We start from the raw sequence: 17,965 nt of genomic DNA, 5'->3' as shown, positions 1-17,965 counted from the left end.
TATTGCAACAGCATATAGATACACCACCAATGGCCTCTTCTTGTAACCAAGTGATAAGTTGACCTTTAACATGAGATTATTATCTTACATTATTCTGAAATTATTGTCTAATTTAATTGTCATAGATGTTACAGCCTTACAGGAAGCACTGAATTAGAAGTTAGCTCTCTTTTTCCTTCTCTATCCATCCAAATATAATTGATTAATTGACATCCAAGTTTATACCTTTTTATTCAAAAACGTTCATGTTGTCATATCACAGCATATAAGGTCCACCACTACGGATCTTAGCAAAATTTTCCCTTTTTCTTTTTTCTTTTTTCTTTTTTAAGGGGATCAATTCGTAAACATAAAGGTGATAACTCTCATATATGTATAGTGTAGCCATCTATGTACTCCCTTTGCCTTGGTTGACATGTCCTAAATCGCAAGAATACCAGTGGAGAAGAAGATCTGATCTCTTGAATAAGATGAGCTTAGAACATCCCCAGATCTTGAAGCTTCTGATCTGCACTGTTCTTTACGCTCATCCATCACTATCTGTGTTTCTCGACACTCTGTGCTACAAAATGCCTTCTCTCCCCTATAAACCACACAAACATATATTAATCACATAATCAACATAAAATTTAACACCAACAACAAGAACAAGTAATTGGCTTAATGGGTTTGTACCTGTACATGTATATATCCTTGCCATGGAGATTTTTTCTGCACATATGGCATGAACTGAGAAAATCCGATGTCGGAAACACTTCTGATTCCACTGGACCACAACCAAGGTTCCTATTATTACATGCATCCAAATCATCTCCATGGTTTGGCCCAGTACTACTTCTTCTTCTGAGGTCACCTCCATCATAGTACACCTTAGTGACTGACTTGTTGTTACGTCCATGGCACGTCACATAGGTATAATTCTCATCCATACTGTCCTCCTCAAATTCTGGAACACCCATTGAAAGCCCATCACGGTTTTGAACAGAGCTCACCGGAATTGGGTCAGATCGATTCAAATTTTGACTACAAACTGCAAATTTTGCCAGAATTTCACGTCCACTATGACTAGACTTCTCCAAGGCAGCAACTATGCCCAACCCAACCCCACCAAGATCATACTTCTTTAACCCCCTGGGACTTGAAGATCCCATCTTCAGGTCCAATGGGCTTCTTGGGCTGGTCGTGCCCACGTCGAAAAACCGGGCGACCCGGTTGCCGGAAACTAACAATTCGGACACTCTTCCGATCATTGGAAGGGGTCTCTTTCCCAATTTGAACATAGAATGAATTTGTCTAATGTTAGGAAGAAAAATGAAAAATGCTAAGTGTTGGAGTCTCTATTTTAAGCCTGCACAAATGTGTGTTAGGCTCTCCAATTTATGATGGAGTGGGTGGACTTTGCCCATGGTTTGGGTTTGGAATTATATGGGTGATTGATTGTTTTTCTAAAACTCCCATGAAATGAATCATTCAATCAATTTACTTTTTTAACTTTTTTTCTACTTATTATAAAGAGATTGCAATAAACGTCACTTGTCAGTAGGCCAATTTTTTAGAGAAAATGTCCTTTTCCAATAATTGGGGACCCCCTGGCCCACCAAAAGATTCCTTGGGCATTAGCACCGTTTGGATGGGGGCACGTGTCGAAGATCTAAAACAACTGAGCACGTCAATTATTACTAAACCACTAAGGAGCTGTGGCAGAGGCCACTGAAATTGAGGGCCCGTTTCTGGCATTGAAAGGGATGAGGCCTGGTTTCTTGTTAAAACTCTAAATCACTGTAATGCCCTTGTATTGTGATATTCCCATAAAGGACAACTTTATGGGAAAATAAGAGAAATGTTCACTTATTACTCTAAATCACTATAATGCCCTTGCATTGGCTCACTTATATTCTAAATCCTAAATGTGTTAGCAAAAGGGAGAGAAATGTTCACCTAAAGGACATAATTTGAGAAATAATTAATTCAAAGACTAGATTTAGTTTAATATTTATTAATTTCGATTGTTGTGTTAAATTAATGGTTGAATGTATTGTCTCACTTGTTTCTAAAATTCAATGGCAACAAGATTTTTTTTTCTTTAAATGCATTTTTTATGATGTTATTTTTATCTTAAAGTCCCTTGGTATTACTATGGTATCTTATATTCTATGTCAAGCCAATGGTGTGGATCATAAACTTACTCATTTTGCAATCTCAATTACAAATAGATGCCTCTGGTTACGTGAGCCTCCTAATTTGATTTAAAACGTTATTCCAAAAGATTTATATATATCTTATTTTCAGTAATAAAAGTTTCGTTTCATTTAAAAAAAAAAAATTTTCCTCCTTAAATCTTAGTATCGATTAATTATGTATCAATTTTCAAAGACTCTATAATGCAACACGCTTTATGAGATTAATGTGAGATCAATGACTTGATGTATGATCAATGTTCGGTTCACAATCATATTTCACATTAATTTTTAAAAATCACCCTTACTACACGCTTTTAATAAAATTAATTACTACTTTAATTTTATATTAAGATTTAAGATATTTTAAAAAAACTTTGATCGATGGATGTGTTAAGGAATATGATTTTATTTTTAAATTTTTTAAAATCACTCATACTACACACTTTTAATAAAATTAATTACTGTTTTTATTTATATTACGATTTAAGATATTATAAATTTTTTTGATGAATGTGTTAAGGATGAACACTTCTTACTTAAAAAGACAAAAAAAGGGGATGAACACTTCAAGTAGGTAATATGGTCACTTTTGTTTTTTGTAATGGATCAAGGAGGAGGGTCACGCAACACTAATTCAAATGTACTAGAAGAAAAGGAAAGGATTACTATTAAATTTACTAGAATAATAGTGATACTAATGATTTTGAATTGTATTCCATTTCCAGCCACAAAAATTGGGTATATTGATATCGGAGGGCATTTTTGTCATTTGGGTACATCATTGGTAACCTGTGGGCTGTTGCCCAAATAATGATATCAAGTTCATAAGAAAGGTCCAAAATACCATAACTACGTGGGGCCCATAAAATCACATGTGGCGGCCCATGATTGGTTACTGAGCTAGAGCCACGTGAAGCTGAGTCCACCCCAGAGCCCACTGACAATGACCTCCGAATCATTTATGCTATAGAGGGCGTCAAGATGGTGACAACATTCAATTATTAAATTCCATGCAACAAAAATAAAATTTAAATATATTTCTAGAAAAAAATAAAATAAAAAAACAAGTACCCTTCAAGGCTTCAACTTCAACTATTTGTTTTTAATTATAATTTTGAGATGTGAGATGTCGACACCCCATTTTTACTCACTTTATTGTTTGAAAGTGATCCCAACTTTGTCTTTGTATGGACTTTGGCTACTCTCTTTTTTTATTTTTTGGCCATGGGACTTTGGCTACTCTCTTATATATGTTCTACGGTTCTACTTCTATAGAGTTGTTGTATGAGTTGGTCTCTTATACAATATGAACTCCTAGAGTTGGTCTATGATTTTGATAGTATTTGTTTATAATACAATACTATAGAGTTGATGTATGACTATATGAGTCTATGATACAACTTGGTCTATGATACCATACAATAGACACTATAGAGTGTCCTTGATAAAATATATGTTAGAGTTCTACTTCTATAGAGTTGGTCTATGATACAACAAATTAGAGTTGGTATATGATTTTGATAGTTATAAAATCTATATCTTAATAGTATAAATATGAATTCATCAATCGAAAATCACGCATGATATGTGGACGTCTTTTGACTCTAAGATATTAATAAGTTCACATTTCAATAACTAGGGTATAAATTTTTATTATTATATACAGTATAGTTGTATAATCTCATACGAATATTGTAACAAAAGACAAACTTCTCTGACCAGCATTCTATTATATCATACATATTTGTGTGGTAGAATTGTCCTTATTTCTAATTTTCTAGACAAGTTGATCAATGCTCAAAAGTTAAAAAACTATTGGGCTTAATCTATGAACCCACATTCGTACTGGGTCGAGTAACATGAACCACAGCCCAGCTTGGTGAGTGGACTTGTAGAGGATAAGGTAAACAAAAAGAAATGGAATAAATTGGGCCGTTTCAATGGCCCACAAAAAACAACGACCAGTAAGGAAAACGCGGGAGAAGCAACTAATGCAACAATTTGACACAAACTCTATAGAAGGTTAAACTATTAGTGAAAACAAAATTTTTTTAAAAAAACCTTCAATATACTGAATAAATTGTCAAAAGTTCAACTAATTTTGGAAAGGAAATTGCTACCCCTAATTAATTTTTTTTTTTTACAGAATGATTTACGAACGTGGTATTAACATTATCCTAAGTACGTTAAACCCAATAATTTGGATTTTTAACATTATTCTATTTTGACATTTTGATTTGATTTTCAGTTGTTGATTTTTGTTGGTCAAAGATTATCAGTTGATAAAATGAAAATTTGCTGACTGTTTACTTCACAAAGAATATCCATCTTAATTAGATAACATATATGAGTCTAACAAACGTATCTGATAGAAGTCTATCATCATCCAAATTTTGTTAAACTCAGTCCGTCATTAACTCAAATCCAAAGTAAGATAAAATTTGGATAAAGATTTTGATAAGGTTCATAGTTTGATTAAGATTATATCGATCTGTTGTTAATTAGTTCTGACAAATGCGCTTATAAATAAAGGGCACTTCTTCATCATTCATCATTCACACTTTGTTTACTTTGCTACTCGATCAACAATGGCTTTCTCCAAAACTTTTGCATTCTTCTGTTTTTCTCTTGTCCTTCTCAACTTCGTTGCTACAGCCATCGAAGTTTCTCATGATGGAAGAGCCATCACCATTGATGGTACCCGAAGAGTTTTACTCTCGGGTTCAATTCACTACCCTCGAAGCACACCACAAGTAAATGGACCGACCCTCTTACGTACTTTCTGTTTATGTTAATTCAATTAGAAAACCTTATGTATTATTTTGTTACCAAAATTGAATCATAATTATTATAATGTGAACATGCAGATGTGGACAGACTTGATTAAGAAATCAAAGGATGGTGGATTGGATGCCATTGAAACTTATGTGTTTTGGAATGCACATGAACCAGTTCGTCGTCAATATGACTTTACTGGCAACCTAGACCTTGTTAGGTTTTTGAAAACCGTTCAAGATGAAGGACTTTATGCTGTTCTTCGAATTGGTCCATATGTTTGTGCTGAATGGAACTATGGGTACATTTTATTTTCTACCAAAATTTTTATGATTTTACACAAATAAAGTTTTGTGTTGTGTCTGACTGACTCATTATTAATGTACGTACAGAGGACTTCCTGTTTGGTTGCACAACTTGCCTGGCTGTGAGATTCGAACTGCAAATGATGTCTTTATGGTACTTAATACTACTCATCACAATGACTTTGTTTGTTTTTTTTTTTTTTTTCTTTTTGTAACTTGATTTAGATTTTGTCATATACACTAAAAAATTTCTAAACCTTCTTACTTTAATTTTGCAGAACGAGATGAAGAATTTCACCACCTTGATTGTCAATATGATGAAAAAAGAGAAACTTTTTGCATCTCAAGGAGGCCCAATTATTATTGCTCAGGTATATATATTGTTGTCCGACTTGTCTTATATAATTTAGGGAGATGTATATTTGTAGATTTAATTAAATTAATTAAATTTTCTTATGTCTAATTCTTTTAGATTGAAAATGAATATGGGAATGTGGGATCATATTATGGAGATGCTGGTAAAGCATATCTTGACTGGTGTTCAAACTTCGCTGAATCCCTTAACATTGGAGTCCCATGGATTATGTGTCAACAAAGTGATGCTCCTCAACCAATGGTACAATTTACTTTTTCTTTTTCTAAATTATGCAAAATTATTCAGTATATTAATTTTAGTATGTATAATTGATTAATTGTTAAATTACTTCCTTTATTATCAGATAAACACATGCAATGGCTGGTACTGTGATTCATTCACACCAAACAACCCCAACAGCCCTAAAATGTGGACTGAAAATTGGACTGGCTGGTAAGCTCTTGAATATTACATGATGATCTGTTTATATATGGTATGTCACTCATTAATTCATTACTCACACAACAATTAATGCATTCTTCAGGTTTAAGAGTTGGGGTGGTAAAGACCCACTTAGGACTGCTGAGGATCTTGCTTTCTCGGTTGCAAGGTTTTTCCAAACTGGAGGCACATTCCAGAACTATTACATGGTAATTGGCACATTAGTTTAAAATTGTATAATTTCGGGCCTTTGATGTGTGGCCTAGATTCACAGTGTGGTTTGTGTTTTTCCAGTATCATGGTGGTACAAACTTCGGTCGAACATCAGCTGCATACATTACCACTTCTTATGATTATGATGCTCCTCTTGATGAATATGGCAATTTGAATCAACCCAAATGGGGTCATTTGAAAGAGCTTCATCAGATTCTGAAATCAATGGAGTACACTCTCACTCATGGTGATGTTACCACCACAACATTTGATAACTCTGTTACAGTAAGTACACAAACTAATTCATGGTTTATACAATATGCAATTTTAAATTTACACAATAAATTAATGTTGTGTACATTAATTAATTTGTATGCATTTTAGGCCACTGTGTATGCAACAAAGGATTCATCCAGCTGCTTCTTAGCCAATGCAAATACCAGCTCTGATGCCACAATCACTTTCCAAGGAAACACACACACCATTCCAGCTTGGTCTGTTAGCATTCTTCCCGATTGCAAAACCGAAGGATATAACACCGCAAAGGTATTAACAAATTAAATTATCCAAATTCACAATCTAACAACATTTTCGATTGTTTATTATGTAGCTATTGTTTTGTTTTTGTTTTTTTTAGGTGAACACTCAAACCACAATTAAAGTTAAGATGGTGAACAAGGCTGAGAATGAACCTGAATCTCTTAGTTGGTCATGGAGGCCTGAGAACATTGACAACAGCAGACTTCATGGAAAAGGAGAAGTTGTTGCAAATAAACTTATGGATCAAAAGGATGCTGCAGATGATGCTAGTGATTATCTGTGGTACATGACAAGGTATCAATTATTTTTAATCTTATTTTTTTCTTCTATCAATTATTTTAGTTTTCTTAATTTAATTATGTATTTTTTGCAGTGTTAATCTCAATAAAGAGGATCCAATTTGGAGCAAGAACATGACACTGAGAGTCAATGGCACTGGTTTCATTGTTCATGCATATGTTAATGGAGAATATCTTGGTTCTCAATGGGCTGCTTACAACGTCTTCAACTATGTTTTCGAGAAAAATGTCAAGTTAAACCCCGGAAAGAACATAATTTCATTGCTGAGTGCTACTGTTGGATTCCCGGTTCGTATTAATTAATTAGCAATGTACTGTTCTTCATGATAAATGATTATATGTTTAACTAAGACTTTGAATTAATTGTGATCAGAACTATGGTGGCGGATTTGATGTGATACAAGCTGGACTTCCTGGTCCTGTTGCTTTGGTTGGAAGAAATGGTGATGAAACGATTGTCAAAGATTTGTCAGCACACAAATGGGGGTACAAGGTGGGATTGGATGGCTTGACAAAAGAGCTCTTTAGCTCCAATGCTGCAATGTGGTCAGCTGAAAATTTACCAGTAAACAGGAGGATGACATGGTATAAGGTATTGAAACTTAATTTAATTAATTATATACAAGTTTTGGTTAATTATTTTATAATGCTTTGAGAAACTAATTAAGTAATAATATTTGTATTATTTTTTTTTTTTACAGACTACTTTCAAGGCTCCTCTGGGAAATGACCCTGTAGTGGTGGACTTACAAGGTTTGGGTAAGGGACATGCTTGGGTGAATGGGAATAGCATTGGGAGATATTGGCCAAGCTATTTGGCTGCTGAGGATGGTTGTAGTCTTGATGCTTGTGACTACCGTGGTTCATATGATAACAACAAATGTGTTTTTAATTGTGGCAACCCTTCTCAGAGATGGTATGAACATTAATCTTTCATTTTTCATTGGGTATAGTTAGATATTTTTAATGATCTTTGTATTGATTTTCTCTGTTAATTGTGTTGAAGGTATCATGTTCCACGATCCTTTATGAAAGATGGTGAGAACTCATTGGTTCTATTTGAGGAATTTGGTGGCAACCCATCTCTTGTAAATTTCCAAACTGTCACAACTGGAACTATTTGTGCAAATGCTTATGAGAACCATACATTGGAATTGGCATGCCAAAATCGTCCCATTTCAGCAATCAAATTTGCCAGCTTCGGCAACCCGAAAGGCACCTGTGGATCATTTGAGAAAGGTAGCTGTGATGCAGCAAACGCATTGTCCTTCATTCAAAAGGACTGTGTTGGTAAAGAAAAGTGCTCGATCGATGTTTCTGTCGGCACATTTGGCGCCACAAATTGCGGTGATCTTGTGAAGAGGCTTGCCGTGGAGGCTGTTTGCTAGAGTTCATTTCCTAATCTACAGGATTAGGAAATTAAGTTGTGTTTTGATTAATAATTTTTAATTAGTATGAGGTCATTTGGGCTAGCTTAGGTTGCTTGATGTAAATCAGTAGCTAGACCTAGATTAGGGTTGGTTGCATTTTGTAGCGAGTGTTCAAAGGAACTACTCTATTCGATCAGCAAATCAATAAAATTATAATTTCCATTATATAGTTTTCCTTTTTGTCATCAATTATATGTATTTGCATTCAAGCACATTACACCCCAAAACCAGGTCTTTAAACTTGTTGAGAATGGAAAGCCAGGATCTGGAGAAATAAGACATCGGCCCTTAACAATTTTAATTAATTTTAGTAATGTACGTAGTATCACTTGCTTAAGTCTTTATTAGAGGAGAGTTATAAATTCAGAGATTTTGGCTGAGTTTCAGCTCAGTTGTGAAATAGTCGAAGGGAGTTAATTCTATTTCTTTGGATACTTTATGAGGTGGCCTGTTTTTTGTTGTATATGCATGGGTTTTTTGTTGTATATGCATGGTTTGTGTATAAGTTACACACAAATCATATACAATGTTATCTGGATTCTTTATTGCTTTAGGTTCTCATCTAACAAGTCCTTACTTAATTTATTATGACTTCCATGTCAGGCATGAAAAATAGGGGAGCCCCACAAATACAATGTTGTCTGCTTTATCATGCCCCCACAATGTGTTTTTGGTGTACCAGTGAAACAGCTAAACACCGTCAATATCCAATACTGAAAGGTGCCCTAATATTGTTAAGTAGTACGTGCATGAGTAGCTAATTACTTTAGAATATGCAAAATTCTAATGGATGTCTTTTTGTGTGTCTAGGTGACATATTTGAATAAAAGAAAAAAATTGTGACAAATCTTGCTATTATATGACGGATAATATATATACAAGGTACACAATTTGACAAAATTTTCATATTATCTCTTCTTTTTTTTTTTTGAAAATAATTCTTTTTGGACTATGATCGAGTTAAAAGTAAATGAAAATAACTTACTTGTCCCGAGTAGGATGACAAAATTCCCCGCCCCCGAAAATCCCCATGGGGACCCGCCTCGATTAAACGGGTATGGTAATACCATCCCCGTTCCCGCCCCACCCCGTATACCCGTTTAATAAAAATATTATATTATGTAATTATATTTTAATTTATTATCTTAATTTTTGTTGCATGTCTTTAAATTTAATAGTGTTCTCTTTATGATTTAGTGTTATTGTAATATAATATGATGAGTTATTGTAATATAATATGATGAATTTTAATGTATTTCATCTATTATATTATATATTTATATTAATTTGGTATGTTATTAATAAAAAAATTCTTTTCTAAAAAAATAATAGGAGTCCCGAATACCCCCGATGGGGACCTAATTACTCGGCAGGGCGGGTATGGTATTGGCGAACCCGCCCCGTTGTCATCCCTAGTCCTGTGATAGGGACATGCTGGTGTCACGACAGAGAGAGAAAGAGAGAAAAAGGAGAGAGAGAGAGAGAGAGAGAGAGAGAGAGAGAGAGAGAGAGAGAGGGGGGGGGGGGGGGGGAGGATGGGGATACCACATGTTGGTATCTCCGAGACATATGCAAGTTCTTCTCAAAGTAAATAACTTTAACAAAAGATCATTATCCATTTTGGATTACGTATGGTAATTCTAACTAACAAACATATCTAACTCTATTATTTGTAAACTCACTCAGTCATTATCCAATTCAAATTAAGATAAACCTTGGATAAAGATTGCGATAAGAATCACATTTTGATCGTATCTTTTCTGCTGTTAATTTGTTCCCACCAATGCTTATAAATACAGGACACCTCTTCACCATTCATGCACACTTGTGTTTTACTTAGCTACTCAACAAATGATGGCTCTCTCTAAACCTTTTACATTTGCCTTCTGTTTCTGTTTTTCTCTGATCATTCTCAACTTTGTTGCTAATGCCATCGAAGTGTCTCATGATGGAAGAGCCATCACCATTGATGGTAAACGCAGAGTTTTACTCTCTGGTTCGATTCACTATCCTCGAAGCACACCACAAGTAAATGGACGAACCCTCTTATTTTCTTCTAATACTTAATTCAATTTAAAAGAAATTATGTAATTTTTTTGGTTGCCAACATTGAGTCATAATTATTATGTTGTACACATGCAGATGTGGCCAGACTTGATTAAGAAATCAAAGGATGGTGGACTGAATACAATTGAGACTTATGTGTTTTGGAATGCACATGAACCAGTTCGTCGTCAATATGATTTTACAGGCAACCTTGACCTTGTTAGGTTTCTCAAAACTGTTCAAGATGAAGGACTTTATGCTGTTCTTCGAATTGGTCCATATGTTTGTGCTGAATGGAACTTTGGGTACATTTTATTTTCAATCAAATTTTTAATTTTTAATCTTCATAAATGAAAGTTTTTATCTCAAATACAATGTGTGACTGACTGCATGTTTTTATCAATATACAGAGGACTTCCTGTTTGGTTGCACAACTTGCCTGGTTGTGAGATTCGAACTGCAAATGATGTCTTTATGGTACTTACAATGACTTTCAGTTTCTGTAACCTTATTTAGATTTTGTCATATACACTCAAAACTTCTTTGTTGAATGTACTTTTATTTTTCAGAATGAGATGAAGAATTTCACCACCTTGATTGTTAATATGATGAAACAAGAGAAACTTTTTGCATCCCAAGGAGGTCCAATTATTATAGCTCAGGTATATATATTGTTGTCTGGGCTTCTTTTATAAAATTTACAAGGATGTATGTTAATTAATTAAATTTTTATGTATAATTTTGTTAGATTGAAAATGAATATGGGAATATAGAATCATATTATGGAGATGCTGGGAAAGCCTATATTGAGTGGTGTGCAAACTTTGCCCAATCCCTTGACATTGGAGTCCCATGGATTATGTGCCAACAAGATGATGCTCCCCAATCAATGGTACAATTTACTCTTCTAAACTTTTAAAGAAATAATCATTCAGTAATTTGATGTTATTATATAAATGATTGTTTAATTACATCCTTTATTATCAGATAAACACATGCAATGGCTGGTACTGTGATAGCTGGACACCAAAGAACCCCAACATTCCTAAAATGTGGACTGAAAATTGGACTGGCTGGTAATCTCTTGATCAATATTACATAAAAATATTTCATATGGCCGGTATAGACGTATAGTCGTTCTTTTAATTTAGATTTGCTAAATTATTTATACAATTTGCACAGGTTTAAGAGTTGGGGTGGTAAAGACCCACTTAGAACTGCTGAGGATCTTGCTTTCGCGGTTGCAAGGTTTTTCCAAACTGGGGGCACATTCCAGAACTATTACATGGTAATTGGCACATTAGTTTAAAATTGTTTCTTAATTATGCAAATTCTCAAATGTATGGTCCAGATTCACAGTCTATCTATCTACGTTATTGTGTTCTTCCAGTATCATGGTGGGACAAACTTCGGTCGAACAGCAGCTTCAACCATTACCACTTCTTATGATTATGATGCTCCTCTTGATGAATATGGTAACTTGAATCAACCCAAATGGGGGCATTTGAAAGAACTTCATGAGATTTTGAAATCAATGGAGTACACCCTCACTCACGGCGATGTTAACACCACAACATTTGATAACTCTGTTATAGTAAGTTAATTATAATTTCGAATTGAGACACAAACGTCCTAATTCATGTTTTATGCATACAATTTCAAATGGACACTATAAGTTAATGATGTTTACATTTATTTGTATGCATCTTAGGCCACTGTGTATGCAACAAAGGAGTCATCGAGCTGTTTCTTAGTCAATGCAAATAGTAGTTCGGATGCTACAATCACTTTCCAAGGAAACACATACACCATTCCAGCTTGGTCTGTTAGCATTCTTCCCGATTGCAAAAACGAAGGATATAACACCGCAAAGGTATCAACATAATCAACGATCCAAATTCACAGTCTAACAACAACATTTCCAATTGTTTATTATGCAGTTCTTGTTTTGTTTTTGTTTTTTTAGGTGAACACTCAAACCACAGTTAAAGTTAAGGTGGCAAACAAGGCTGAGAGTGAACCTGAATCTCTTGGTTGGTTGTGGAGGCCTGAGAGCATTGACAACACCAGACTTCATGGAAAAGGAGAAGTCTTTGCAAATAAACTTATAGATCAAAAGGATGCTGCAGATGATGCTAGTGATTATCTGTGGTACATGACAAGGTATCAATTATTATTTTTTAATTGTTATAATGATATCAATTAACAACGTTAATTATATTAAATGAATTATGTTGGATATTTTGCAGTGTTCATCTCAAGAAAGAAGATCCCATTTGGAGCAATAACATGACACTGAGAGTCAATGGCGCCACTGGTTTCATTCTTCATGCATATGTCAATGGAGAATATCTTGGTAAGACATCATAATCTTATCCATTAATGTTCATATTTTAAGTATTACTTATAATTTTTTTTGTTTACTTTTCCGAATCAAAACAGGTTCTCAATGGGATTCTAACAACAAGGTTTACGAGGAAAATGTCAAGTTAAACCCCGGAAAGAACATAATTTCATTGCTTAGCGTTACTACTGGATTCCCGGTTCGTACTAATTAACAGCATTGTCCTTCTAAGAAGTGCCAACTAAAACTTGTGAATTAATTGTGGCATTTATATATTAATAAATCCTTGAATATATTAATTATTGTGATCAGAACTATGGAGGAGGATATGATCTGTGGCAAGCTGGAGTGTCTGGTCCTGTTGCTTTGGTGGGACGAAATGGCGATGAGACGATTGAAAAAGATTTGTCCGTACACAAATGGGGGTACAAGGTGGGATTGGATGGCTTGACAAAAGAGCTGTTTAGCTCCGACTCTCGCTATGCTGCATTGTGGTCAGCTGAAAATTTAGCAGTAAACAGGAGGATGACATGGTACAAGGCAAGTTTCAAGGCTCCTTTGGGAAATGACCCAGTAGTGGTGGATTTACAAGGTTTGGGTAAGGGACATGCTTGGGTCAATGGGCATAGCATTGGGAGATATTGGCCATCCTTTTTGGCTGCTGAGGATGGTTGTAGTCTTGATGCTTGTGACTACCGTGGTCCATATGATAACAACAAATGTGTGTACAATTGTGGCAAACCTACTCAGAGATGGTATGAGTACATTAATTTTAATACTTGTTATTTATTTGATACTAGCTCTTTTATGTATTTATTTTACTCTGTTAATGGTGTTGAAGGTATCATGTTCCACGATCCTTTTTGCAAGATGCTGAGAACTCAATTGTTCTGTTTGAGGAATTTGGTGGCAACCCATCTCTTGTGAATTTCCAAACCGTCACAACTGGAACTGTTTGTGCAAATGCCTATGAGAACCATACACTGGAATTGGCATGCCAAAATCGTCCCATCTCAGCAATCAAGTTTGCCAGCTTTGGCAACCCACAAGGTGCTTGTGGATCATTTGAGAAAGGTACCTGTGATGGGGCAAATTCCTTGTCCATCATTCAAAAGGAGTGTGTTGGTAAACAAAAGTGCTCCATCGATATTTCTATAGACACATTTGGTGCTACAAATTGCGGTGACATTGTAAAGAGACTCGCTGTGGAGGCTGTTTGCTAGAGATTCATGTTTTTTTCTTCTAGATTAGGAGAGTTAGGTTTTGGTTAATAATTTCGAGTATAAGATCAGTTGGGTACTAGCTAGTTTAGATTGCTTCATGTAAAGGAGTAGCTAGACCTAGATTAGAGTTGGTGGCATTTGTAGTGAGTGCTCAAAAGCACTACTCTATTTGGCAATCAATAAAATTCTTACTTCCTATATATAATTCTCCTTCAATGTTGTCATCAATTAATTCTTTCGTATTTGCGTACGTTCAAGGCTTCAAGCACATGCTACACATCTTTTGATATCCAATAGTTGTTCTATAATTGAAAGGTTCCTTAATACTGTTCAGTGCATGAGTACCTAACTTTTGGGTTCATATATATTACATATGGCTCCACTCTACCCATCACCAACAAGTTTCGAGTCATATAACTTCAATTTTAAGCTAGTGGTTTAGGACTAGTTCTAGGCTCTAGCTCCTCCGAAACACAGCCTCCTTCCCTTCTCTGCCTCATTTAATAACTTTCTTAATCTCACAAACTCACAAGCTTTTATCCTCATCTTCAACCTCCTTTGCTTAGACTCATCAAATTTGCACTAAAATCTAGTGATGACTTAAAAAGGTGGAGGTGGTGAAGAGCGGATTAAATTTGTACAAATAATTTAACTGGATTTTAGATTAAAAGATAGAGTAGCAGATCAATTAAAAGATTATTTGCATTTACATTTATTTTTACACATTAAATTGTTCTAATATACTAAGTTTCTTTCATTTCTTTCTTTAAAGAAACGGGAAAGATGTTTGATGGGTAATAGGAAATATTTGAAAATTTCATTCTCAAATAAAAAGAAATATATATGAAAATCTTCCAGTTGAAAATTGTTACACAGATGTTGTACCCCATACTTTTAACATTACTAATTCTGATTTGTCATATGATGTAACATAGATAGTAAGAGATCAAAGTGAAGGAATTGGGTTGTGTGAGTCACATTCACAAATAAATTAAATCATGCCTAATTGTGAGAAGATATGTTAATTGAAGAATGAATGGCGAACTAGGTAGTCTAGGTGTAAGTGGGCCAGGTAGGCAATGGACGTCACTGTTGGGTTGGATAGTTGGATTTGGATATATAGAAAAAGCCAGCACGTGGTTGATACTTAATAGGTGGGGTCTTTGTTGTGGGCCTCTGGATTTGGATTTGAGATATTATTACTTTGCATATAAACCATGCCTTGTTGAACACGTGCATGTATTATCTAAAATAAAATATTAGAGAGAGCTCACGAATAAAATAATTTCACTCTCAATTAACTTTAATTCAATGAATAAATACATGCAAGAATTTTCTCTACACGCATTAGAAAGCTGGATGGCCGCACAAAAATTGGTTCATCCATTGCCGGGTAATTAAAGTTCCTGAAACTAAAACTCTCCGGAGCTCCGACCCGTAAATTTTTTTTAATTAATTATTTAATTACTTAGCTAATTAATTACGTGTGTGTTTTTGTGTGTACGTGTACGTGCACGTGTACGTCTTTAGAAATTCCAAAGGAACGACTCTTGAGCTGGTATAACACCATCAAAATTCTCCTCTGCATAATAATGATCAACGGCTGGCGTTGGCGCTGCCGTTGCTGGACTGAAGAACTGACCGTCTAGATCATCAAAACCTGGAAACAACCCATACTCGGTGGCGTAATTACCCGAACCCAAAGTCCGAAACAAGTCCGCAAACGACGTGTCGTTTTGGGTATTACTCACGTGAAAGTCACTATCCATGAGACCCGTCCCACTCCCACTCCACTCCGACACCGACGGAGACTCGGCCTGCATCTCCGAAATGTACTGATCCGAGTGGCTCTGCATCGGCGGCTCGGAGTTCGCGAAGCGCGCCGCCTCGGCCTGAATCTCTGTCGGCGTCAGCGACCGGCCGTTCGAAATGTCGGGAGGGTTGTCGGGGAAGTTGAACTTGGCGGTGCTGCCGCGGAGGCAAAAAAGGGCCGCGTCAAAGGCACGCGCCGCCTTGACGGGTGTGTCGTAGGAGCCCAACCAGATTCGCTCGCGGCTGTTGGGTAGGCGGATTTCGGATACCCATTTGCCCCACTTGCGCTTTCGGACCCCCTTGTATTTGGAGTCGCTTCGCTCCGAGGACTGTTGTTGCTGCTGCTGCTTCGCAATCGTCGGCTTCACCATCGATTTAATTCGACTTTTGTTGTTGTTTTTAGTGTAAGTATGTGTGTCTTTGAGTTTGGATAAAAAAAGATGAGAAATGAATTGACTTTGATTGTCTGTGTGTTGTGTTAATTGTTTGAGGTTTTGTTGTTTTGGGGCTGATAATGGAATTTGCGGCTCTGTATGTTTATATATGTGGGGGGTATGGGGGTCTGTGTGTGTTCGAGTTTTTGACTGAGGACTGTGGTGGTCAACACTGTTTAGGCGCGTTAAGAGGGAGGAGGATCTGGACACGTGGCCAGTGTAGGGAGCTCTATTACTTGGTTACGCGGGGTGGGGGCAGGAACAACTAACAAGGTTTAGACCACGTGTGTCTTTTATTCCTCATGCCTTCATGCGCCAATTTTCTCATTAAATAAAATAAAATCTCAATCCCCAACAGTTTATTGCTAAGTGAAAGAAACAAAATTCGTAAATATGAGAAATGATATCTAACTTCTCTTTTTCAAAGTTTTTTTTTTTCTCATTTTACGGTATATTTTATAAGATTTATTGATTTTAATTACTAAATTTTAATAATTTTTTAATTTAAGTATCAAAATTAAATAGCATTTTAGATTAGATACTAATTGAAAAGTCAAACAAAATAATAAAATAAAAGGTATTAAAATTTACAAATATTACATTACAAATATTACATTAATTTATACTATATTGTATTAAAAAAAAAATCAATCCAGTCACAACTAAGTTGTGACTGTTTTGGTAAATTGAAAGAGACAACTCACACCACTACACTATGTATTATTTTAGGGCAAATTACACAAAAGTACCTCAACTAACCACCCTATATCACTTGAGTACCCCAATTAAAAAAAGTTGCTCTCAGGTACCTCAATTACTGATTTTGCACGCCCAGGTACCTCCGTCAGCTTTTCCGTCTGGGAGCCGTTAATTGCCTACGTGGACTCTGACCTGGGCCACGCGGGACGCAAACCTGGCACTGACGCGGCGACCCCAGATTGGTTCCCGCCCAAATTAGCCCAGTCAGCATCTTCCCTCCAAAAACTGAGCTGCCACGTCACTTAAAATAATAATAAAATAATAAAACGTTTAAAAACAAAACAATTAAACCGGTATTGTCTTATTTTCTCTTCTTCCTGATCAGTTCTTGGAAAAACGCGAAGATTATTTAGGACTTAGGGTTATTGGAGAGAACTATTGAAGAGAAAAACCTTGCATTATTGGGCTTCATCTTCTAGATCCGAGGAATCTTCTCTGGGTATCCTCTGTTCCAGTTCACCCTTCTTTCCAATGGATTCGGTATCTTGCAATTGTGGGCGAAGAGCTGTACTCTTCACTTCTTGGACTGATCTAAACCCTGGGAGGAGATTTGTCCGGTGTGCCAGTTATGGGGTATGCCTGTCTTGTTCTTGAATAAAGATAATAGGTAATTTTGTTTTTTGAAACTTGACAATTTTTTGCAATGTACAGCGAGGAGGCTGCCAATTCTGGGAATGGGTGGACCCCCCGATGTGTGAACGCTCGAGGGTGATTATACCAGGGTTGCTTAGGAAGGCGACGATGGCTGAGGACGAGCTTAAGATAGTGAGAAGGAAGAACAAATTGCTTTTCACTTTGCTGTTGGCTTC

General features: G+C 35.8%; 4 protein-coding genes across 5 annotated transcripts; 2 read left to right on the top strand and 2 right to left on the bottom strand.

Annotated features, from left to right (window-relative positions):
• Positions 1–206: 206 nt before the first annotated feature.
• On the bottom strand, positions 207–1,434 carry LOC147285033 (FCS-Like Zinc finger 13-like). Its single transcript, XM_086244354.1, has 2 exons — positions 676–1,434; positions 207–583 (listed from the first exon to the last, which is right to left on the bottom strand). The coding sequence occupies exons 1-2, from the start codon at positions 1,278–1,280 to the stop codon at positions 421–423; spliced, it is 768 nt and encodes a 255-aa protein (XP_086100480.1). The 5' UTR covers positions 1,281–1,434; the 3' UTR covers positions 207–420.
• Positions 1,435–4,768: 3,334 nt separating this feature from the next.
• Positions 4,769–8,496, top strand: LOC147285032 (beta-galactosidase 15-like). Its single transcript, XM_086244352.1, has 14 exons — positions 4,769–4,933; positions 5,048–5,256; positions 5,348–5,414; positions 5,539–5,631; positions 5,733–5,876; positions 5,980–6,068; positions 6,160–6,265; positions 6,351–6,554; positions 6,654–6,815; positions 6,907–7,103; positions 7,183–7,396; positions 7,482–7,700; positions 7,810–8,024; positions 8,115–8,496. Exons 1-14 carry the CDS (start codon positions 4,769–4,771, stop codon positions 8,494–8,496), a joined length of 2,466 nt encoding a protein of 821 aa, XP_086100478.1.
• A 1,896-nt stretch (positions 8,497–10,392) lies between these two features.
• Positions 10,393–14,151, top strand: LOC147285031 (beta-galactosidase 15-like). 2 transcript variants are annotated; one of them, XM_086245093.1, is made up of 14 exons: positions 10,393–10,566; positions 10,681–10,889; positions 10,995–11,061; positions 11,154–11,246; positions 11,333–11,476; positions 11,572–11,660; positions 11,767–11,872; positions 11,975–12,178; positions 12,296–12,457; positions 12,551–12,747; positions 12,834–12,940; positions 13,027–13,127; positions 13,241–13,683; positions 13,770–14,151. In XM_086245093.1, exons 1-14 carry the CDS (start codon positions 10,393–10,395, stop codon positions 14,149–14,151), a joined length of 2,478 nt encoding a protein of 825 aa, XP_086101219.1. The 2 variants fall into 2 exon arrangements, with proteins under 2 accessions (XP_086101219.1, XP_086101220.1); XM_086245094.1 differs by lacking the exon at positions 10,393–10,566 and having other exon boundaries at positions 13,241–13,426; positions 13,481–13,611.
• Positions 14,152–15,428: 1,277 nt separating this feature from the next.
• LOC147285030 (Integrase-type DNA-binding superfamily protein) lies at positions 15,429–16,462 on the bottom strand. Its single transcript, XM_086243720.1, has one exon. It carries the CDS (start codon positions 16,332–16,334, stop codon positions 15,678–15,680), a length of 657 nt encoding a protein of 218 aa, XP_086099846.1. The 5' UTR covers positions 16,335–16,462; the 3' UTR covers positions 15,429–15,677.
• Positions 16,463–17,965: the final 1,503 nt, after the last annotated feature.

Source organism: Dryas octopetala, chromosome 5 (assembly GCF_963921425.1).
Source record: "Dryas octopetala chromosome 5, drDryOcto1.1, whole genome shotgun sequence".
Lineage (NCBI taxonomy): Eukaryota > Viridiplantae > Streptophyta > Magnoliopsida > Rosales > Rosaceae > Dryas > Dryas octopetala.
Note: the sequence above shows the minus strand (reverse complement) of the source record. Positions and strands in the feature narration are given on the sequence as shown.

What these genes read in the sequence shown, in the direction of transcription:
- LOC147285033 (XM_086244354.1), bottom strand. Translation starts at nt 1,280, where the DNA reads ATGTTCAAATTGGGAAAGAGACCCCTTCCAATGATCGGAAGAGTGTCC. An exon ending in AAGGATATATACATGTACAG is followed by an intron (nt 584 to 675) that starts GTACAAACCCAT and finishes TGTGGTTTATAG; the next exon opens with GGGAGAGAAGGCATTTTGTA.
- LOC147285032 (XM_086244352.1), top strand. Translation starts at nt 4,769, where the DNA reads ATGGCTTTCTCCAAAACTTTTGCATTCTTCTGTTTTTCTCTTGTCCTT. An exon ending in CATTCCAGAACTATTACATG is followed by an intron (nt 6,266 to 6,350) that starts GTAATTGGCACA and finishes GTGTTTTTCCAG; the next exon opens with TATCATGGTGGTACAAACTT. An exon ending in GGCAACCCTTCTCAGAGATG is followed by an intron (nt 8,025 to 8,114) that starts GTATGAACATTA and finishes ATTGTGTTGAAG; the next exon opens with GTATCATGTTCCACGATCCT.
- LOC147285031 (XM_086245093.1), top strand. Translation starts at nt 10,393, where the DNA reads ATGGCTCTCTCTAAACCTTTTACATTTGCCTTCTGTTTCTGTTTTTCT. An exon ending in ATGATGCTCCCCAATCAATG is followed by an intron (nt 11,477 to 11,571) that starts GTACAATTTACT and finishes CTTTATTATCAG; the next exon opens with ATAAACACATGCAATGGCTG. An exon ending in TATCTGTGGTACATGACAAG is followed by an intron (nt 12,748 to 12,833) that starts GTATCAATTATT and finishes GATATTTTGCAG; the next exon opens with TGTTCATCTCAAGAAAGAAG.
- LOC147285030 (XM_086243720.1), bottom strand. Translation starts at nt 16,334, where the DNA reads ATGGTGAAGCCGACGATTGCGAAGCAGCAGCAGCAACAACAGTCCTCG.